The sequence below is a fragment of the Typopeltis vanoorti genome, chromosome 6 (genome assembly GCF_054136105.1).
Source record: "Typopeltis vanoorti isolate ZY-2024b chromosome 6, IOZ_Tvanoo_1.0, whole genome shotgun sequence".
Taxonomy (NCBI): domain Eukaryota; kingdom Metazoa; phylum Arthropoda; class Arachnida; order Uropygi; family Thelyphonidae; genus Typopeltis; species Typopeltis vanoorti.
In genome coordinates this window covers 100,969,303-100,993,770 of record NC_143554.1, presented here as the reverse complement: position 1 = coordinate 100,993,770, position 24,468 = coordinate 100,969,303, and the positions used below count along the sequence as shown (strand labels likewise).

The window sequence follows — 24,468 nt, the reverse complement described above, 5'->3', positions numbered from 1 at the left end:
TTGTTTAGTTGTGTTGATATTTAAGGTCAGGTGATTGAAATGATTAAGAGACACAGTGGACTTTTCAAACATGGTCCTCTATCTAAGCTATGGCCACGAATTTTGTTGACCCAGGTGATATTTGAGCCAGTATGTCTACTTTTATAGTGTTTGCTCACTTCTTTTAGTGTCTGGGATATTATTGTTGGCATTTGGATCCCGAGGCAAAGTATTAGTTAGAAGTTGCTATTTCTTAGCCAGCAGCTCAGTGTAGGCTACCATTAATCGCTGAAATGCCTTAACCACCCAACCGGTTGTTGGGTGGTTAAGGCAGTTCACAAATATAAGCTAACAGATAAACTTTGGTGTTCACAGTTATCCATTGAAAAAAATTGAAACTGGAATGCTCTGAAATTCATTGGGCAGGCTTTATTTATATATATATATGTTAAAGATGCCAAGCTATTTTAAACTTGGTTTTACTCCATTTCCCAAGTAAGCAAACAGACAAATAAGTCAAGTTTGCACTGCACGTATTGTGAGTCTAGCTGACCCTCAAAGTAGTGCAAGTCAAGGCAACTCATGGTAAAGGTAGAATAAGCTGTGATCACTATTCTTAATATTTACCCTTAATGCACAGCCCATTAAGGTAAAATACTTTCTACATACATATATATATATTATTCCCAAGGTAAAAAACTTTTGACATCTTTATCTCATCCAGAGTTTCTTATTCAAAGTAAAAGCAACTTGTATAGGTAAAGTTGATAAGGCTCTGTATTACTAAAAACCTTGGTATTTCAGGGTCTAGCTACTCACTGAGGAGACCTCAAAAAAGGTTGAAACCGGTCTGGGTAGTGACCCCCCCCACACCCATAATGTATAACAGTATACATCTCTTAGTGAGATGTGTTTTACATTATGGGAAATACTAAGAATAGTGATCAGAGCTTTACCCACCTTTATCACGAGTTGTCCTGGTGTTGCACTACCTTTAGAATTGAACTACGTTCAGGCGCAAACTTAACTGTTTTGCTTACTTGGGAGAAGGAGTAAAAAACCAAGTTTATAAAATTACTTGGTATCCTTGATATATATATGTGTGTGTGTGTGTGTGTGTGTGTGTATTCCTGAGCTTTTACTTGGTTGTAATGGTACATTTTAAAGAATAAATATTTAATGACTTAAACTGAGATAAAATATGAAGTTTTAATGAAAATGATACAACTAGTTTCAGACTTTTACAGCCTTCTTCAGGTATCTATTAAAGGTAGAACACAGTAATAAAAATTGAAGTTACAAAAACTGAGAATTACAGGCAAAAAATGCAATACATAATTGACACAAAACATCATATTTTTCAAGTTGTTCTATCTAACGTGCTATTGTTTGTTGCATGCGAGCTTGCAAGTTCTTGTGAACGCCAGTATTGAACAACTGCAGCATGGCTATCAGAGATGTTGTAACTCAAATTGCTGTTCCAATGTTCAGGATTTAGAAGGATTTACCTGGACTCCACGATTTTCCTTTCAAACTCATCACTGCAACAGAAAATGTTTTCGGATTTATCCCAGCAAACTGAGTGACTGTAGATCATCATGAGGATTGTTTGAGAAAAGAACATGACTGGATAGGGCAGATGCATGTGATCTTTTATAGGAGATGTCTCTCTTATCATCAAAGTTCAACAGATTTGTTAGTCTGTCCAAAATAAGGAATATTATAATCATACCATAACTTGTAAACAACTGGATATTTCAGGTTGTGATGAATAGGCTTCGGGTGGCTTATAAGAGAACGGACTAGGGAGTGTTGTGAAAAACGTCCTGATGTTGTATTTTTTAAGGACTTTAGCCAATTTATTGGAGACTGAACTAATGTAAGGTATTGAGATGTTACCTTTAAAAATACAACGTTTTTGTGACAATTATATATGCACTTTTTGCCTGTAATTCTCAATTTTTGTAACTTCAATTTTTATTACTGTGTTCTACCTTTAGTGGATACCTGAAGAAGGCTGTAAAAGGTTGAAACTAGTTGTATCATTTTCATTGAAACTTCATATTTTATCTTGGTTTAAGTCATTAAATATTTATTCTTTAAAAAATAAAAAAATATATATATATATGTATTGTGATTGTTCATTTTTACTTGGTAGAAAATATTATAAATTAGTTTAAATGACTGATACTGAGAGATAAAGAGGTGATGTGGTTTATTTAAAAAGATACTACTAGTTTAATAGTTTCTTTGAATGGATCAACTTCTTCAGGTATCGCAGTCAAAGAAATATACAAAAAATACCAGAGACTTAAATATTGCATTAACAGTACTAGTACAAAAGACAGTAGTACATTTTGAAAACAGTAATGTGAGTTTGAGTTCCAAATAAAAGTCGACTACATGCTGTCACGAGTGTGCCAGTATTGAACAGAGGCAATGTGTGTGTGTCAGAGAGATTGAATCCTAGGCTGTTGTTGATATGGGAAGAATCTCAGGTAATTTCTATAGATTCGACAGTCTTTCTTTCAAGTTCATCAAAAAAGAACGTGGCTAGAGAGAGCGCTGGCTCTAGTCTTGTTGTAGGAAATATCTCTACATTGTTCTTCCATACATAAAAGGATGGATTTAGCAGTCTGGCCATAGTATGGCTTTCCATAATCACATAAAATCTTGTAGACTCCTGGAAACTGAGTGGTAAGATGTTTCTCTTTAGTTTTACTAAGTATGGAGCGAAATTTTGGGAGCATAGTGTTGTGACATCTTTCTTCTTCATTGTGTGTTCTTTTTCACTCGAATACAGTTTTCCAATTTATTTTTGGTATTCAGTCACGAGACAGTCTAGGCCTAATCTCCATATGGGTAATACTGTACAAGAGTTAAATCAATAAGGGAGGTTATCGACGAGGTTGGTAATTCCTTAATTCTTTCTGCTGATTGATTTCATTTTCGAACACAAAAAGAAAATTTATATGAACTGCGCCACTCTGTGTCCATGGTTGTAAGAATAATGTTAAGGAAACAATTATCGGCAAGTACAATGCTATAGTAACCTAAATAAGACCGAACTTTCTTTAGAGAAATTACTTTTAAGTTATATAGCTGTCGTGGTTCTCTAATCCTTCCTTACTTTCATTTAAATAGAGTTCCCACTTATATCCGAACTGTTAAAATGAGCGGTGCAATGAAATGAACTCGGGCAAGCACGAGATTCAGATTAAATAAAAACATTTAATATACTAATACATGAATTTACATTAATCAAAGAAGATCTAAATATAACTAAAATGATCATGAAATAAAGAATATAATAGATTTAGTTTAATCCTTTATCCCAGTGAGAGCAAACAAAGTTTGCGCCTGAAAATATCTTCAGGACTAAATATAGTGTTGTACTATCTTATCCAGTAAGTAGTGCAACACCAAGGCAACTCGTGGCAAAGGTGGAGCAAGCTACCAGGCACTTCTAACCCAGTATCTCCCATAATGCAAAACACATTTCCTATGTGGATTTTCAACATGAAATAAAGAAGTTCTTATTAAGACAATAGTAACTTCACAGTAGAGTGTACTCAGCACAGTTAAATTCTTAACATATAGTTTCTACCCTTCTTAGAGTTATAAATTTCTAAACACAACTTTTAGACAAAAGTTATCTATTCTATATACTTCAATTGTATATAGAATATACACACCAAGGAATTCTAAAGTCCTGTCAATCTATTACAGTAAATCTTAGTAAGTCAGTTTCTAACTTATATCACGTTCTCTTGGAACAAGCTTCAAGATATCACACTTTCAAACTTGAACTGTCATTAAGGCAATACACTTGTATTTCCTTTATTGTAATTATATTCACAAAAGACATAGAAAGGATTTCCTTACCGGGACGGTTGATATACTTTGCCTATTATCAAGTGTTCTGAAAAACACTTCCTTGATTCTCAATAGCTTTCTCTCATAGGTCACTTTAGTTTGATAGGATCCAGATTCACCATGACGCTCTTGTTGGCTCGGGAATTCATGCTTCCTTCACTCTAAAAATCTATCCTTCAGTTTTCCTTGGCAATCCCTGTCATGCCTCTCGTCCTTCACAATTACAAGACGAGGGAATTAGAATCAGGATACGAACAAGAGCCCGTGAAGGAGTAGGAGAAAAAACAGAGGGGCTCCCTTGTCTTTTTAACCCGGTTCTATCCTTCACGCCTCGTTTCCTTTTATTCAACAGCGCATGTCCGCCTTCCTTCTTCGTGCTGCCAAAATCAGCCTCGTGTATCTTCGTTAGCTTGGCATAGTAACTAGCACCAAAATGTGCGCTGGCATATAACTTCGTAATTTCATACAGCACTTAATTTCTGTTATATTGGCTATGTCCTCAGCAGTGGTTTACATAAACGGACTTAGTTCCAAGTTTTTGTGCACAGTTCACATAGGATATATATATAATATATATACTCTACAAAGAATTGGTACAGGATAAATAACTAACAACTATTAGAACATACAATTATTTTATAATTATGGAATATACATCAGTAAGTGAATAATTTACTATTTGTTTGATGAGCAAGTTTGGCTCTGGGAATGGCAGACTATGTTAAATCCTGAATGAAACACTATTATTGCAGGCGTAGACTTTAGTGGCTAATTGATTCAAAAGACATGCGGAGAACCGATCAGGGCTTCTGACCTAATGTTCGATCCTCACCTTCTCGTGGTGCACCCTGTTGGGTATCTACTTGGATACTGAATGGACGAGGATGGGCTGGCAATTTGGGATTTAACCGACCAAATTGTATTCTTATTTGTTAAACCAAAATATAGAATGATGGTACAACATGACAAAATTTCATGCCAGCTGGGGCGTCGCCCGGTTAAACAAGGCCCCCATTGTTTTCGCCAGGGAACACCAGGGCGAACAGCAAAAAGTCAGCTACTGGAACAAATCTGAAAACAAACCCCAACTCAACATCACCAGAGTTAAAGATCGGTACTATCAACGTAAGAAGCCTGAATGGCAAAGAAATGGAGCTAGCTGAGGAATTAGTAAGTACCAGATCGACATAATAGGGGTTACTGAAACAAAAAAGACAAAAACTAGTGAGATCTTTCTGAGCAATAAATACAAAATGTTATATTCAGGAAATGACAATCGAAGAAAAGAAGGAGTAGTCAGTATTACTATTTACTATTATTATTTCGGGCAACTCCAAGGAGTCGACAGACTCATCGAGGGAGGCCCTAACATCTTGTCAAGAACAACTATTCGACATTCACGCAGTATCTATCATACCTCGCCTTGAACTCATTCACAGTCATAGCACCCAAACAGACTCTGGCAGCTTATTCCACTCATTCACCACTCTCCAAGTAAAAAATCTAGCTCTAACACCCTTGCTAACCACATTCTTGCCCAGCTTCCATGTATGGTCCCTAGTCCTATTCTCAAAAATATCTTCTGAATTAATCTTATAGAAACCCTTCAGTAATTTGAATGTCTCAATCATATCACCCCTTTTCCACCTATCAACCAATTTTTGCAACCCACAAATCTTCAACCTGTTCTCATAAGTTTTGTTCCATAGACCTGCTATCATCTTGGTCACTCATCTCTGGATCCTCTCCACCTCCTCCCCATCCCCATATGCTGCAGTTTACTGATTAGAATTCCATGTGGTATCCTATGAAAGGCCTTAGCAAGGTCCAGTAGAATCACTGTAAACCCATTACCCCTATCCAGTTCAGCCGTCACTGTGTTATAAAACGTGAGCAAGTTACTGAGGCATGATCTACCCTTCACAAAACCATGTTGTCCCCATACAGTATCCCATTTTCATCTATCCAATCCTGTATTTTCCTTTTGACTAATTTCTCCAAGACCTTGACAATGATTCCTGATATGCTAATCGGTTGGCAATTTACAACAGCAGTCTTGGAACCTCCTTTATGCAGTGGAACTATTTTCTCCTCTTTCCACCCCATTGGGACTAACCCAGACCCAAGACTCAAATTAAACAAAATGATCAAGGGCATTGACAATTCTTTAGCCACTTCACGTACGACACGAGCTAGTATACCATCCAATCCCACAGATGTATTAACATTGAGGTTTTGTATTAGACTACTCACCTCCACTTCATTCACCACAATTTCCATATAATCTATTGGTTCATTCATTCCTGCAATGTCACCACCTGGATGATATATTCTTGCAAAGTGCTCGCTCAGTAATTCAACTATATCAACTGATTCAGTTACTTCCCTACCATCGGCATTCTTTAAAATCATTCTGCCATATACATTTTTTCTTTTACTTGCAACATATCGAAAAAACTGTTTGGGATTCTCTTTAGCCTGCATGGCTAATGTTCTTTCATAATCCGTTTTTGCTTTTCTTACCACACTCATTACCCTTCTGGCCTGTGCTTTATACCGTTCATGTGCCTGTCGGTCACCTTTCTTCTTAAATTCCCTCCGTAGTTGTTTCTTTTTTTGCAGCTCAAGCTTAATGGTGTTATTCATCCATTTAACCCCTACTTGATTTATTATTCGGACTCTAGGTATACAGTCAGCCATTGCCTCATGCAAACACTTCCTAACTGCCTCCCTTGCACTATCAACATCTAGCCCTTGCAGTTTTACATGCCATGGCACTGAACCAATCAAACTGCTAATCTTGTCATACTTACCTTCCCGATAATTGTAAATTCCACACTTTTAGCCACCTCCCAAGTCAAGACCCTATGATCACTCTCACCAATTGGTGGCAATGTGGTCATATTCGTTACAGCCAAATTCTCAGATGCAATTACTAGGTCAAGCACTCTCTAACCCCTAGTATTTTCCATTACATGCTGTCGCAGATAGTTATCATCCCTTAATAATCGCATAAATCCAATTCCTTCTTTCCATGTGTCCTTTCCTCCTTCCAATCAATGTTACCATAGTTGAAATCACCCATAATAATTACCCTGCTTCCACTCATTTCTTCTATTTGCTTATGCATACTATCTCCACCATCTATTCCATCACCCGGTCTATAGCAGCACCCAACTGTATATTTTGTTCTGCTAGTTTCAATCTCACACCAAATAGCCTCAAATGTACTCTTTTCTCTATCCTGCAGTTCCACTTCTATTCTCCTTGGCTCTCATCAGCTATCATCAATAACACTCCTTCCCCCATTTTATTCTCCCTGTCATTCCTGAACACACCATATCCCTTACATTCAATCCCACTAGCTATATCATCTTCTGTCAGCCATATTTCACTAATGCCAATAACCTGTGGCCTGGAAGTTCCAACCAAGGCCAAAAATTCTTCCTTCTTGTTCCTAATACTTCTGGCATTAGTATACATGAATTGCAGAAGCCCATTTGTCCCATCCCTATTTTGATGCCTTATACTAACTATCCCATTCTGATTCATAGTCTTTCATACTCGCTTGGGCATATTACACACACACATTCATACACTCAACTGTCTCCCTAAAGTCTGCATATCTACTTCCCCCCCTCCCTTAATAACTCCAGTTTCCTTGATTCTGCACATCCACTTCCACTACATTCGACAACACCTTTTCAACTCTCCGTACACCAAATCCATTCAAATGTAAACCATCCATCTTATATAAATCCTTTCGCCCATCGAACTCTCTCCACAAATTCCACACCACTCATCCTGCATAATTCACGCATAAAGTCATTTGCAATTATGGCCCTCCTTCTATACTCCTCACTGTCATACCGCGGCAATAGACTCGCCATCCTAACTCTCTCACTCTTCTCTTTTGCTACCTGAAGCAATTCCTTCACATCTTCACTCATAGCCATTTTGTCTCCTTTCAAATCATTTGTACCTGCTACCACTATCAATTCTTTCACCAGCTGCTTTTGCATTCTAATTGTCTCGCTTACATCCTGAACTTTCGCACCAGGTTGGTACGATTTTGTTAAACTCTCAACTAACACACCTCTTACTAAGGAATCTCCATACAACACTCATTCTTTCATTTTGTTTGCACTCACTAGCATACTCTTATTTTTTCTATCATACATTATAGTATAGTATATCATTCAGTATAGTTGGCTTTGCTTTCAATTATGTGTATTCTCGGGTCAGTTCTGTTTTTTGTGATGAAACTAGATTTTCTAAAGCAAAAAACCTTTTCACCTTCATATGAGGCAGGCTAGCTAACCATCAGTTAAAAACCCCTTATAAAGGTTCTTCACCTTAGACAGAATTAAAAACAAAATCTTACCAATTAAAGAACATCATTGATCCCAGCTAAGGCACAAGTCAGAAATCTCCCAAATGTAATGATTATTACTGTCCAGAAACTGATCTAGAGAAAAATATGGAAATTTTTCAAGCTATTTCTGGCTTCCAATAAATAGGGTTGTGGTCGCACACTGGGTGATGAAATTGATCTACCGCCTAACAACTAGTATTTTACATACTTGCTTCTTTTATGCCTCTGACCTCAGTAATTGGAGGTGAAATATTGGCCATAAAGCACTTCTTTTCCTGTTGTTGCAATGTAGTAATCTATAAAACTTTCCAGTAAAGGCAACATGTTAACCAACACATAAATCTAAATACCAGTATGTGTGTATGTGGTTAATTATTTTTGTATATTTGTAGTTCTTTTTGTGTATTTCTGTACATTAAGATACTGAAAAATAAAATTATAGTAAATTTGTGTAGACCATATTAAGTCAACTTGGTTAATTTTTCATGCGAGTTAATCAGTAGAGTTTAACGAAGCACTCTGTTGAGTTAGAATTTAAAAATTAACTTGTAACTGCTAATACACAATGATTTCAGTAGTAGTTAAAATGTCCTTTTTGAATATACAGCATTTAACTAATAATAATTAGTTAAATGCTGTATATTCAAATCAGGGTTCTGTTTTAGGGCTATTGCTGTTTAACCTGCATGTTAATGATATTGGGGAAGATTTGGATGGGGATATTCAGTTGTTTGCAGATAATGCAAAGTTTGGATGAACTATGAGGAGTAGAGCAGATGTTCTGGCCTTACAAGAAGACTTGAGTAGATTGAATGAATGGGCATGGGAGTGAGGATGTGAGTTCAATGTTGCAAAATATAAGGTTTTAAAATTTGGGGAAAAAGATGAGATGTAGAATTTATACTTGGTGTGGATATGTTGTTGGAGGTGGATGAAATAAGAGATCATGGGGTGACAGTGGATAAGGATCTAAAATTTAGGGGACACATTGCCAAAAATTGAGAGAACAGCACAACAAAATCTTGGAATGATGTGGAGAATGCTGCCTTGTAGAAGTAAGGAGATTCTTGTTCCATTCAACACAAAATACGAGGGCTAATCTTCTTGAATGGCAGGCAGTCTCAAGTAGAGCGATGTGGGCAAATATCCGAATGGGGAACTGGACAATGAGACTTATTTGTGCCTATGATCCCACAGAAGGTTCTACTAAGGTAGAAGTGGAGGAATTTTTTGATGCTTTAGAAAAAGCAACTGACACAATGAAAAAGGAAAAGTTGGTCCTTGTTGGGGATCTGAATAACTGAGTAGGAAATGATTGTGAGACATACAAAAATATTTTGGAAAAATTTGGAGAAAAGAGCAAAGCTAATAATAATAATGGCAAATACCTGTTGGGTTTCTGCTCAGGACATGGACTGGTTATTCCTAACGCAATGTTCCAACATAAAAATGCACACAAATTCACATGGAGAGAAGAAGCAAGGAATAAGAAAAGTCTCATTGACTATGTTATTGTTGACAGTGATGTTTTCTCACTGGTGCAGGACCAGAGTGTACAGAGGATTTGAAATTGGAAGTGATCACTATTTAGTCTTGAGCAGGATAAAATTGAATATATTGAAAAGAATAACATGTAAGAAAGTTTTAAAGCGAATAAAAGTTGAGCAGCTCTCAGATGTGAACTGTAGACTAAAATACACCAAGATTATTGAAGAAAAAATGAAAGAGTTTGAGAACAGGAATCAAACCTTGGAGATTCAGTGGCAAACTCTGAAGAAAACATTGATTGATTCTGCCAGAGTGGCATGTGGTGAGGTTGTCTGTAAGGATAAAAAAATCAGAACTACCTGGTGGACACAGGAAGTTAAAGAGGCAGTGAAGGAAAAGAAGAAAGCATACCAAACGTTGCTGTCAAATATCAGCTTATGCTCTTAGAGAATATAGAGACAAATGCAAGAATGCTAAACCCTGTGTAAAACTAGCCAAACAAAAGTCATGGGAGGACTTTGACAAGAATATAGAAATAAATATCAATAAGGTGGCAAAATATTCTGGAGGTTGTTGAAGAAGCTTAAGAATGGAGGAAAGAGTGCTATAAAAGTAATTAGCGATGATAAAGGTGACATGAAAACAGGAGAAAAAGATATCCCTGAAGTATGGAGTAATTACTTTGAAAAACTGCTAAATGAAACAAGCAGTGATGACAGCACAGTGGTAAAAAACACTGACCAGGCATGCAGTCAGGAATACATATCCATACTTGAAGTAGAAAAAGCCATCAAAGGCTTGAAATGGGGAAAGGCAGCAGGAGTAGATGATATTCGACCAGAAATGCTGAAGTATGGTGGTATAAAAGTCTTACAGTGGCTGCACTGCATAGTTCAGAAAGCCTGGACAGAGGGACGAATTCCTGATGATTGGAGTAGAGCTCTCATAGTACCCATATATAAAAAGGGAAATAAAACTGCATGTGAGAATTACAGAGGTATTTCCCTACTGAGGGTTTCTGGCAAGATCTATGCAAGTATACTTGAGAAACGGTTGAGAAGAATTGTGGAAGAAAAGCTTGGTGAAGAACAAGCTGGATTCAGGCCAAATAGAGGCTGTCAGGATCAGATCTTCACTTTATGACAAATAGTCGAGAAAGCATGGGAATATAACAGAGATCTGTATTTAAGTTTTGTCGATCTGGAAAAGGCATATGACAAGGTGCCAAGAGAGAAGCTATTCAATACGCTGCAGTTATATGGTGTCAATGGGGCATTATATCAAGCAATACTTAGTCTTTATTTGCATTGTAAGTCAGCAGTTAGAATTGAAGGAAGTACAGGAAGATGGTTTGAAGTTAAATATGGTGTGAGACAAGGATGTACATTATCCCCTCTGATATTCATTATCTATATGGATCACATTATGAAGGAATGTGGTATTAAACATGATATCAAAATTGGAGATGTTAATGTCAGCTCTTTGCTTTATGTGGATGATGTTATACTTCTAAATAAATCTGCTACAAGTCTGCAAGATTCTCTGACTAAATTGAATAGCTGTTATAATAGATATGGTATGATGGTCAGCAATAAAAAAAGACAAAGACAATGAAAATAGGCAGAATCATTGAAAATGTCAACTGTGTTGTGAATGGAGAACCTGTGGAACAAGTAAAACATTTCAGCTATTTAGGCACGATTTTTACTGAAGATGGTAAATTAAATATTGAAATTGACAACAGAATCAGCAAAGCTGGTATGGTGGGAAGTCAATTGAATAAATTCATATGGAATAAGAGAGAAATTAGTCGAAACACTAAATTAGCTGTATACAAGACAGTGTTCAAACCAGTTTTAACTTATGGATCTGAAAGCTGGGTCAGAAGTAAAACACTTGACCAAAGACTAGAGACCACAGATATGAGAGTCCTGAGAAAGATTATAGGCGTGAACAGATGGCATCAATGGCAATATCATATTAAAAACGAGGATATTAGGAAAGAACTTGACATTGTCAGCATCCAGGAATGCGCTAGCAGAGCTAATCTCAGGTGGTATGGTCACTTAAAAAGAATGGGCAAGGAAAGATTAGCAAAACAAGTGTTCTCTGCCAGGTTGGCAGGAAAACGACCCAGAGGAAGACCAAGATATAGGTGGATTGATACGGTACAAAGTGCCTTAGACGATAGAAATATAAGATCTGCTAATGTTGGAGTCTTGACAAGTAACAGACTGATTTGGAGGAAAATTGTAGATAGGTAATTAATAATGATGTAATTTGTTTCATGTAGTACTATCATATCCTGTACACCCCTTGAGGGTACATGGCAGGAATTTGATGATGATGACTATCTGGGAGGTTGTAGCTCAAGTTATTATTTAGATGAGCAGGATTGAAGATGATTTCTCTAGATTCCATGATTTCTCGGCTAATCCTAATGACGAAACCAAAGTCACGAAGTCTGCTGGGAAAAATCTACTAACATCTTCCATTGCAATGATGAACTAGAGAGAAAAATCGTGGAATCTAGAGAAATCATCTTCAATCCTGTTCATCTAAATAATAACTTGAGCTAAAACCTCCAGATAGTCATTCAGCTGTAATCATGTACTGGCGTTCACGTGATGCTGCAAGCCGCACTCTCCCAACAATGCAACAAATGAAAGAACAGCTTTAAATACAACTACAATCATGCTAATTATGTAACTCTCTATGTTGTTCATAGTCTTTTAACCTTCAGTGTTTTTTCTTTTTTCTTTCTTTTATAATGTCACCTGATGAAGGCTCTTACAGGCCAAAACTAGTAGTGTTTTTATATTAAAATTTTATATTACTTAAATCTCGGTTCTAGTCATTCAATTCTTCATAAAAATATGTATGTTAACCGAGTTAATGATCTTTCTTTTATATACAGGGTGTTCGGGATAAATTTGACAGTTTCGTAAGGAAAAAGAAAATCTTCTTTGTATCTATTAAATTTAATGAATTGACAAAAAACATTACAGGCAGAGTTAATTACAATACTATCAACAAGATTTACTCAAAATAACCACCATTAAGCATCGATCACAGCTTCAATCCTGCTTCGGAACCTCGAACAAGCTGATGCTACAGTCTCCCTGGGAAGGGCCGCAAAAACTGTTTTAATTTTATCCATTAACTGGGCTTTTGTATTACTGGAAGTGCGATTGGTGTCTTTTTCAACTGCGCCCCATACAAAATAATCCATGGGGTTAAGGTCTGGGGAGTTTGGAGGCCAAACATTTGGACTGGTGAAGTCGTAGAAATTTTCAGACAACCATTTTTGACTTTTCCCAGAGGTGTGGCAAGGGGCCGAATCCTGCTGCCATACATACGGCCTACCATTGGCTACCCTTGTTATCCAGGGCTTGACTACAGTGTTTAGCAACTCCACGTAGCCATCTGAAGTCAACCTGAGGCCCTCTTGGAAAAAATGCGGAGGCATCACATTGCCTTCAGAGGATACACATCCGAAAACCATCGCAGTTTGGGGAAATTTAGTCTGCATTACACGAGAAATGTCCTTTGTACTGTATGCAAGCCATCTGTTATTCTGCGTGTTGTGTTTTTGATCCTGGCAAAAGTTTTTCTCATCGGAAAAGAACCAGATTGTTTGTGGTTCCGCAGGATGTTTCACTTTGCTTAGAAGTTTCTTCGCGTTTATCAAACGTTTTTCACGGGCCTTTTCTGTAAGCAGCTGACCTTTGTGGCGCTTGTATGAGTAGTAGCGGAGGTCTTCATTGAGTGCAAGCTTCATAGTAGAGGCTGCAACATTCATTTCACGTGACAAAGCCCGAATTCCAATGCCAGGGATCTTCAACACCTGTTCCTGCAGATTTGCGAGGAATTCTGCTGTACGAACGCAATCAGATCGTCTGGTAGGGATCTTTCTTCTTGCTACATCCTCGTAGTCACCATTGCAAGTCTCTAGTTCATGCCTGATTGTTTTTACTGTATTCAGGGAGCATTGGGCAGCAGTCGAAATATCCTTATTTTGATGGCCGGCACGAATCATCATGATACAAGTTATTCTCTTCCATGATTCAGGTGGGTTCCAGCTATCCATCCTTTCTGACATCTTGTATATGAATGAAGAAGGGTCCAACCTTTTAAATGAAGAGAAGTGTGTGTTAATACATGTAACTTACGGAAAAATATAATTAATTATAAATATGTCAAATTTATCCCGAACACCCTGTATATATATATATATATATAAGTGCCTGCCCAATGAATTCCCACCTGACACAGCCCACCATGAAAGTATAAAGAAGCAATTGTCTTTCTGATTTTATTATTTTAGAATAAAGTAATAACAACACTCAGCAATGCCTTTTATTAGATTACTATATAGAATCTCCGATCCTTGATAAGACCCCATCTGGACTTCTGTGCCCAGTTATGGGCACCAGGGTTTCTTCATGATGGGGAGGAAGTGGAGAAGATCCAGAGACGAGTGACCAAGATGATAGCAGGCCTGTGGAATGAACCTTATGAGAATAGGTTGAAGATTTGTGGGTTGCAGAAATTGGACGATAGGCAAAGGAGGGGTGATATGATTGAGACATTCAAATTACTGAAGGGTTTTTATAAGATTGATCCAGAAGATATTTTTGAAAATATGACTAGTGGTGGGAGGACTAGGGGCCATGCATGGAAGCTGGGCAAGAGCGTGGTTGACAAGGGTGTTAGAGCTAGGTTTTTTACTTGGAGAGTGGTGAATGAGTGGAATAAGCTTCCAGAGTCTGTTGTGGGTGCTACGACCGTGAATGAGTTCAAGGCAAGATATGATAGATACTGTGTGAATGTTGAATAGTTGTTCCAGACATGATGTTAGGGCCTCCCTCGATGAGTCTGTCGACTCCTTGGAGTTTCCCGGAACAATAATAATAAGAGGCAGGTGACAGAAGTTTTTTTCCAAAACTTATCAGCTGCTGTTCAATTGTAAAGATATTCCAAATGGCTTGAGAATGATATAGAATTGTGTGCAGGCAAAACAAAACTTGGGAAGATTATCAGGTAGGTGAGGTAATGATTCATGAAGTTTTAGTGGATAGGGAGTTGAAGTTTAGGTAATACATTGCAAAAGTGTTATGGATGTTGTAGAAGAAATGTGGTATTGCTAGAGAGAGAGACTCAAAGTGATGGTAAGAGTACAGCCTCTAATGAGTTTAAAGTATGGTGTGATAAGCGTTGGCAGTTAGAATGGACTTCTTGGAGGTCTTATGATACTAATATTAATAATACATTGGATTGTAAATTGGACCAGTCACATTAAAAAACATTTTGGACATTATGAATAGAAATCTGTTATTGAATTTTTGCTGAGATCACTTGTTAGATGTTATACAAACCACATCTTTCACACACACACACACACACATATATATAAATAATTGTACAAAGATCTCTGTACAAATTAGCCTGCTGACTTTTCCATTTTATATTCTTCAGTACTTGATGATTGTCATGAAAATGTTTTGATTCTGCAGGAGAATAGTATAATTGGAAGAAAGAAAATAGAATACTTTCATTTGCGATATTCTGTTTTAATATGGATCTGAGATTTTGGCATTTTCTTGGGTATTGTTTGTTAATTTTTTTTCAAAATAACATTTATACAGTAGATGCTCACTATAGCAAATGCCACTATAATGAAATTATGTGCTGTAACAACTTGTGGAAAAGTCTCAGCCTAAGTCCCATGAATCAGTGCAATTTTAAGCTCTGTTTAAAATGATGAAAGCTGGAGACCTTTGATAGAATAGTGAATTTTTTAGCAAATGACATAGTCCACACCTAAAATAACAGCAGCATGTAATATATGGATTGACATAGCAATAGATGTGAAATGAGATCACCATGTCTTAGAGTGGAAGGTAGTTCTACATAATGCTTACACTGATTGACACTGAAAACTATTAGATCAAAAGACAGCTGTTGGGAATAATGTTGTGGGAGGCACTACATAAAATTTATTAGTATTTCATATTAAAACTGAAAAATGTATTGATAGAAGCTAAACACTGATAAAATGGATGAAAACAATTTGTTAGCTATAGCAAAAATGAGGAAAAAATGAAATTTGTCCTACATATGTTGTATTTTTAATTTGAAGTTCAATTAAAATTTCAGTAACTTAAACATAAATAACACTGTAATATCTAATTAAAAGTTTAGTTGTTGTTGTTATTTTTTTTTTTTTAAATGCTATTCTTGTTATAGTATTTCTGTTTTCAGCTAAATATAGTATATTGCATTTTCAACTTTTTCTAGTTGTAAAAGAATGATTTATTGCTACTCTTGCAGAGAATGGATAGTATTTATTTCAAATTTTGTTTAGCCAGCTGATTTGGGAGCAATTAGGTTGCATTGTAATATCCACATGTAGGGTCCCCTCTTACCTCAGCCAAATCCAAGTTTGCTGCACAATAGTATACATTTGCTTTCTTTTGGAAATGCACACATTTTCTTTACATTTTCTTGAATTTTTTTTTTTATCCAAAGACAGTTATTTGTCATGCTAACTGCTTGCCACTATTTATTTTGTACTAAAAGTTTAAAAGCATGTTTTATTCTACTTATGGAATATTGGGTATTTATTAGCCTTTTTCAGTTACATTGTAAAGTTGTGGTAATGAAAATTCTGTATGCTATTGCATACTAGATTACTGTAATTGTCCTTTTCTTCTAATTTCTTTCTTTATTTTTTTTTACCTTTTTTTTCTATAGCTTAACAGAATTTGTTTTTATCTATCAATCTGAATTTGATTTACATGTGATTTGATTCACAAAAGTCTAAAGTGAAGATCAATACAGTAATGTTCTCCTAAATTGATTTTTTAAATCGCTTTTTTTAATACAATGCTGAACATAAAGTTATACAGTGATAAAAAGTATAGTTTATTCCTTAGCTATTCAAGTTAAGTACTTCATAATGTCAGCTAGCATACTTGCAACTCTGCAGTGCATGAGAGGGAAGTAAAACCAGGCCTGCTTAATGTATTCCAGGGAAAGGTGATGATTCTAACTGACCTGTTGAAGCTTGGTATTGAGATAAGTTCAAAAAGCTATAGTCATCCAACTGAATTTCAATACTGTCTTGAGTATTTATTTCCTAGGAATTGGAGAGGTGGAATGTTTTTTCCTCCTCCTAAATTTATCATAGCAAACCTTGCACTTTATAAGAAACTTTTTCTCTGGTCCCTACATGGTTTACTATTGTGAGCATGTAATATAGTTCTAGATTTGTGTATATACACAAAGAGAAACTGGAAATTACTCAGATTTATAGTGGTTTTAACTTTAATTTCAGGGAGGAGGACTTCTTGGTCTCTATAGTTGTGTACTTCTTCATGAAGCTGGATATTCTAAGATATACTGCCTTGAAAGTATAGCCGAAAGGCTACACTTTGTGTCAAAGTTCAAAGGAATTCCAGTTTTTGTTGAAAAGCAAGGTTAGTTGACTACTAAAATTAAATTTACTGCAGATTCATTTTCATATTATGATAATGTCCATTGCGAGAATGATTATATATTATTTCTCCTCACTGACCCACATTCAACAGGTTTGCCAGAACATAATTAAGATTTCATGACTAGGTTTTATTCTAAAGTTTTCTTTCAAAATGCTTTATTATTTGTTAGATTTATTTGATCTTTACATTTTGAACTTCTAAAGCACTCCTAAGTACACCAGTCTATCTACATCTTGGTCTTGTTACACCCTCTGTGCAAAAAGAAACTGAACTTCTCGAAAATAGAAGAAACTAGTGGTGCCACCTGTTGTATCTTTTTGTTGTCGAAAGCAGCAACCTTCATTAGTGTTATGTCAACTGTTTATGACATTTGTTTCATTAGAAGCCGAGTTATAGTGCCAAGAGTGACAGTGTGTTTTGACGAACGGTTGTTGGAAAATGAGTTTCAAACAGAGAGCTGCAATTGGCTTTTGTGTTAAACTTGGTAAAAGTTTTACCGAAATGCATCAAATGCTTCAAAAAGCATACGGTGATGAATGCTTATCCCGTACTCAAGTTTACAAGTGGTTTAAGCAATTTAGTGGTCGTGAGATGCTTGAGGACGACAAAAAGCCGGGCCATCCAAAAACTGGACTGAGCGAAGTTAACATCAAATAAGCGTGTGATTTCATCAAAGAAAACCCGAAATCATCCGTGAGATTGATTGAAGATGAATTGGGGATTCCAAAATCAACTGTGCATAACATTTTGACCGAGAGTTTGGGTCTTCATAAATTGAGTTTGCGATTTGTTCCCCACAAGTTGACCGACGACCAAAAAATGTATCTAATTGAACACTGCAAGGACCTCATTAAAACCACTCATAAGGACTCAGACTTCCTTGAAACGATCGTTACTGGTGATGAAATGTGGTGTTTTGAGTATGAGCCTGAAGTGCTGAGTAGAGACCACCAGAAGAGGACATCCGAAAAAAAAAGTCGCTTGAAGAAGTCAAAAGACAATGCTGATTTGTTTCTACGATTCAAAGGGCATTATCCACAAAGAATTTGTTCCACCTGGCCAAACAGTCGATGGTGAGTTTTATCTCGAATTTTTGAAGTGATTGATAGCGAGAATTTGCCGTGTGCTGCATGAATATCGTGATGAAGGCAGCTGGTCACTTTTGCACAATAATGCACCATCCCATCGTGCGAACATTGTGAGACAGTTTTTGAGCAAAAACCAAGCTTGTGTGTTGATCACTCGCCGTATTCACCTGATTTATCACCCTGTGACTTCTTTCCCTTCCCCAGACTTCATTTGCTGGTTAAAGGGAAGCGATACAACACCACACCATTGAAAACGTTCAAGCAGCAGTAATCACTACCCTCAACAGTATCCCAAAAACCAATATAAAAAACTCATTTTACGAATTAGTTGACCATGCCAAATGCTGTATTGAAGCTGAGCAAGAGTATATTGATTGAAATAAATGATTTGAATAATTATAATTGGGCTGTGTTTTATTTTCTATCAAAAGTTCAGTTCTTTTTTTTTTTTTGGACAGAGGGTGCAAGCCAAAATTTTTCTATTTTGGCTTGCATGTGATTAGGAAAGCAAACTTTTTTTTTTCCTGATCTTTCATCTCATGTTTTAAGTGATAAGGTATTTTTGATCTGTTTTCCTTAGACATTGAATACTAATAATTTCAAGCTCCTTTCTAAAATCTTCATTTTTAACATGATTCTGCTGTTGGATTCTGATTATATAGAGATTGAAGTAATTATTATTTGTTTCAGAATCCAACATGATCTTCCATCACATAGGCAAAACTTGTAAATATTATTTAATGTAAATCACTTATTTTATAATTAAATATTCATATAACTACCTTAATTTTGTCTAATATTAAATTAATTAATCAAAGATATATGTATTAATAATGAAAATACTGTGTCAAATATTAAGTTATTTTATTTATTACTATGTTAATATTATAGAATTTGTACTTGATAATTTTAACTGCATATTAATTGAAATGTAAATATTCTCTATTTATTTCTGTTACAGAAGTTTAGAGTTATGCAGTAGCTCAAATATTCTATTTATTCTTATTTGTGAAAATTTAACGTTATGTAATCACTTATGTAAGAGTAGAGCGTTGTATTACATTAGCGAAATGTTTGCATTGATGCGTTGTCATGGAGACGCATGAAATAAACAAGCATGAGTCGAAGAGTGCGTGACCTTGGAACCAGAAAGGAGAAAGGAGGCAATAAGAATTTTTAGAGAAAAAAGGGGAAGAGTTTTGCGGAGCCTGAAGGAAAGTAGGATATAAGCAAGGAAGTGAAAGAAAATTGTAAATTCTTTAGGGCAGAAATTCATGAGAATAGTGTTTTGAAGTGAGCAAAAACGTAGTGAATCATATACTCAGCTGCAAGTGAAATCAGCTGTTGTTATAGAAGAAAACTGATGTCGTAATCGGATAAATAAAGAACTGGACATTCAATGGGAAATTCTGATTAGTTCCAGTTAATCTAGGATTACGTCTTAACTCTATGTTGCCCTGAGAAGAATTATAATGAATTTAACTAGTCGCAGGAAAGTAAACAAGGAAGGATATCAGTACCTTATTGCTGTCGTTTAGAGTAGTTAAGTGCGATTAACAGTAGTTCAGTTAAAGCGTTGGAGAATTTTATTTAATGTGTTCCGCTAGCTCAAATAAGTTAATTCATAAGTGTGCTCGCAATAAATTGATGTATTGAAGATTGTATCTGGTAAGATTAGTCATACATGTTTGTTTATTCTAACATTAACTATAGCGTATCTTCAAAGTTCAAGGTCCGAAATAAGATTGCTTGGAATAATATCTACCTTGATTAGTGCCTGCTGTGAATTTAAACATTAAGTGCAACTGATAGATGTGTCCAGACTGATCAAATGAGAAGTTTTGTTTTATTAACTTGAGTTAAGAAAGCTTGTAATTTTGAAGCTGTGAATTGTATGCTAAACTTTCGAACATTGAATTGGAATGAGTGACTTAGCAAGATGTATTAAGTTATTTGTATTGTTCCATTTAAAAGTAGAATTCTTGTATTTGTTATATATCATATATTAAATGTTTTATTTTGTTAATCTAAATATTGTGTTTGCCTGAATTCCCTTTTATTGCACCGTTCATAAAAAATTCGAATCTTGCGGGTGCCCCAAGTAGAATAATAATAAATGATTCGGCCTAATGAGAAGACTGCTAACTTAATTAAGAATTGATCCTACTATTTTATATAGACTAATCTAAAAATAGGGTGGCGCAGGATAATTATAAATTTCTCTACTTTTGGATCGGTGATCAATTTGCGATTAAGTGTTATATTGATAACAGTGACTTGAACCAAGATGGCGGATTTAGAACATAACATGAAAATAGAACGTCACGACACTGCCATTGATGCCATCTCTTCATTCTCCTAATTTTTTTCTTATATCTGTGGTTTGTTTTTTATAAATTGTTTTATTTCTAACAAAAACTCTCAGATCCACAAGTTAAAATTGGTTTGAAGGACTCTTTGGCTTTGTTGGTTTTGATAAGCGCCTCCGTAGCGCAATTGGAAGAACGACGGTACATTGCGCCCTTCGATTGGAATAGGCCTAAGTTCGATTCTCGTCGCGACGGGAGGAATCTTTATCTGGTCGATTTCAATCGATGGTGAGTTAGCCGATCTCATACGGAGGTAGCAGGGTTTTTTCTCCCGGAAACTCGGGTTTTTCATCCCGCATACATACAAATCGGCCCTTCAGAACACACGCAATTTACAGACAAAAATTACTAGTTGTGGTGGTGTTGGAGGTGGGCGGTAGATGGCGTTGATTCGTAGTAGAGGTAAGGTGTAGAGATAGTTGAAGATGTCCTCCCGCGATGAGTCTTCGGACTCCTTGGAGGTATCAGGAATAATAATAATGTTCTTTGGTTTAAAAGACCTGAGTTCAAATCCCATCATAAACACAGAGCTTTTATCAGAGCTTTTCAGCCCTGATAAAAGCCCTTGAGTTCAAATCCCATCATAAACACAGAGCTTTTATCAGGGCTTTTCATCTGAAAGTGAGTTAGCCAGTCTCATATGGAGATGGCAGGGTTTCTCCTCCCAGAAACTCTTGTTTTTCATACCACAAAACAGTCGAACTGGCCAGATGAAATTGACACTCATAATAATACACTGTATAGATAGAATTAACCACCTTCAGAGCATTAATTACGTTTCAAAGATACTAATTCAGTTGTCCATGACAGGCCATTGAGCCTAACAGCAAGAAAAAAATCAGAGACTCTCTTGTATAAAACTTTTTCAAATTATCGGTTTTTGGTGTCTTAGCTAATTTCTTGCTTGTTCTGTAAGACTTTTATACCACCATATTTCAAACGTGTAGGAGGATAAAATAAAGCTACTTGACAAAGATTATAAAAAAAGTGTAATAGTCTTAATCTTTTTCTCCTGTTTTCATGTTTCATGTTTCTATTTCTGAGCTTCTTCAACATCCTCCAGAATATCTTACAACCTTCTTGATATTTATTTTCTATGTTCATACCAAAGCCTTCCCATGACTTTTGTTTAGCTAGTTTTACACAGTGTTTAGCTTTCTTACATTTGTCTCTGTATTCTCTAAGAGCAAATGCTGACTTATTTGCCAGGAACTTTTGATATGCTTTCTTCTTTTCCTTCACTGCCTCTTTAACTTCCTGTGTCCACCATGGAGTTCTGATTTTTCTATCCTTGCAGACAACCTCACCATATGCCTCTCTGCTGAATCAATCAGGGATTTCTTCAAGGCTTACCACTGAATATCCAAGGTTTGGTTCCTGTTCTCAAACTCTTTCATTTTTTCTTCAATAATCTTTGTGTATTTTTGTGTACAGGTCACATCTGAGAGCTGGCTTTTGCCATATAATATAATCTTATGCTATTATCATTAATATTTAATTTTCTATCCTCACTAAAATTATTTGCCTATATTGCTTAAATTGTGTAACATGTTCTAGAGGTTCATAACTGACAATACAATTTATGTTTTCTGTTTTTCTTAATTTCATAATTTTCTTGTTATTGCTGTTTATACGAAAATCACTGTCATCTGTATAGCTCTTCTAGCTTCATCTTCCTTTTAGAAGACTTTATAGTAATGTCTCTAGATCTGTTTCTGAAATAATCTTGCTATACAGCCTAATAATTTTTTGATGAAAATGTGTCTGTGAGAAGGATCAGGTTTTGAGATCATGCATTTTGAGAGTAGACCCCTATTTGATCTTTAAGTATTAGTGTTCTTATTTGTTGTATCATTATTATTACGGGTATCTCCATGGAGTCAGTAGACTCATTGTGGGAGACCCAAACTATCAAAACAATATCTATCATAACTCTTCTTGAATTCATTTACAGACAAAGAACTCGCAACTGAGTCAGGCAATGCATTCCACTCATTCACCACCCTCTAGGTGAAAAACCTCATTCTCACACCCTTGTTAACCACACTTTTCCTTAATTTCCAGGGATGACCTCTTGTTCTTCCATCGCTATCACACAGCTGAAATATTTCCCCTGCATCAATCTTATAAAATCTTTTAGTAATTTAAATGTTTCTATCATATTCCCTCTTCTCTGCCTATCAACCAAACTCTGCAATCTACAAGCTCTCAATCTATCAATGCAGGAAGCATTTTTTTACATCACTCACCAACTTAGTCACTCTCCTCTGAACCCTCTCCACAACCTCCTCGCCTCCAAGGAATTCGGGTGACCAGACTTGAGCACAGTAATCCAAATGTGGAAGTATCAATGCCTTATAAAGGGGAATAATAACCTCTTTATCTCTGGATGTTAGTGTGTGTTCTTCAATAGCCAAGTAATCCTATGTTCAATCTTGGACACCTTAGCAATGTGCCCTCTGAACTTCATCTCCCTATCCACCAACACTCCCCAAGTCCCTAGCCTCATCAATCTCTTGGGGTACCGTTCCATCAATGTGGTACACAGCTGTAATCTTTTAATCCCAAAATGCATAACCTTACACTTTTCCACATTGAACTGACATCCATTACCTTTTGCCCATTTTGCCAGCTTATTTAAATCATCCTGCTTGTATCTGTTTGAGTATTAAGATAGTTATTGACCCAGATCTTGGAATAAAAATTCATGTATACTAGAGAAGGCTAAAGTTTTGAAAATGTCTAGTTTTGGAGTAGAATTCTAATTTGACATAACTTACAGGTATCTGCCATTATGTGTGTTTATTATAAAATTGGATGATATGGAAATATATAACTTGATGAGAGGAACTTATCAGATAGATGCAAGAGATCACGTAGGATGGCAGATTGGGAAAGCTGGTAACTATATGTAGAATTTGCATAAACGTCTTGTGAATAAGGGAGATGAGAGTAGTTTTTTTGGGCAAATGGCATGAATGGTCAGTGCAGGTCCACTTATATGCAGAATTTTTTTCAATAAATATGCTGGAAAATTTTTTGGAGGTTTGCAACAATTAAAAAAAAAAAAAACTCGTGAACAAGTCCCGCAGCTTAGAAATATCAAAAAAATTTAAAAGTTAGGTATGTCATGAATGCATAAATATACATAGATACTAGTCTATTTTATAATTTATTATATAAAATATACACATCTATTATTATGAAAAGTTAAATTTTATCAAAACCTACGCACACAAATGCTTACAGACTGTACGTGGCGTCATTCTCAGTCAAGAGAAATGTAAACAAATATAATGATGCAGTATTAAATCATAACTGCATAAAATTATCATCATCGTCATCAAATTCCTGACATGTAACCTCAAGGGGTGTACAGGATATGATAGTACTACATGAAAAATTTACATCATTACTAACTTCATATCTGTAATTTTCCTCCAAATTAGTCTGTTACTTGTCAAGACTCCAATATTATCAGATCTTATATTTCTATCGTCTAATGCACTTTGTACCGTATCAATCCACTTATATCTTGGTCTTCCTCTAGGTCATTTTCCTGACAATCTGACAGAGAGCACTTGTTTTGCTAATCTTTCCTCACCCATTCTGTTTAAGTGACCATACCACCTGAGATTAGCTCTGCTAATGCATTCCTGGATGCCGACAATGTCAAGTTCTTTCCTAATATCCTCGTTTTTAATATGATATTGCCATTGATGCCATCTGTTCACGCTTCTAATCTTTCTCAGGACTCTCATATCTGCGGCTATGGATTTATTCAATTGACA

The 24,468-nt window shown here is 36.0% G+C and overlaps 1 protein-coding gene across 1 annotated transcript in view; it reads left to right on the top strand.

Moving 5' to 3' along the window:
• LOC150105754 (uncharacterized) overlaps positions 1 to 24,468 on the top strand; it is a 114,930-nt gene that overhangs the window by 62,357 nt on the left and 28,105 nt on the right. The window contains exon 4 of the mRNA XM_090393557.1: positions 17,058 to 17,199. Coding sequence (XP_090249683.1) covers positions 17,058 to 17,199 — 142 coding nt within the window. The remainder of the gene's footprint in view (positions 1 to 17,057; positions 17,200 to 24,468) is intronic.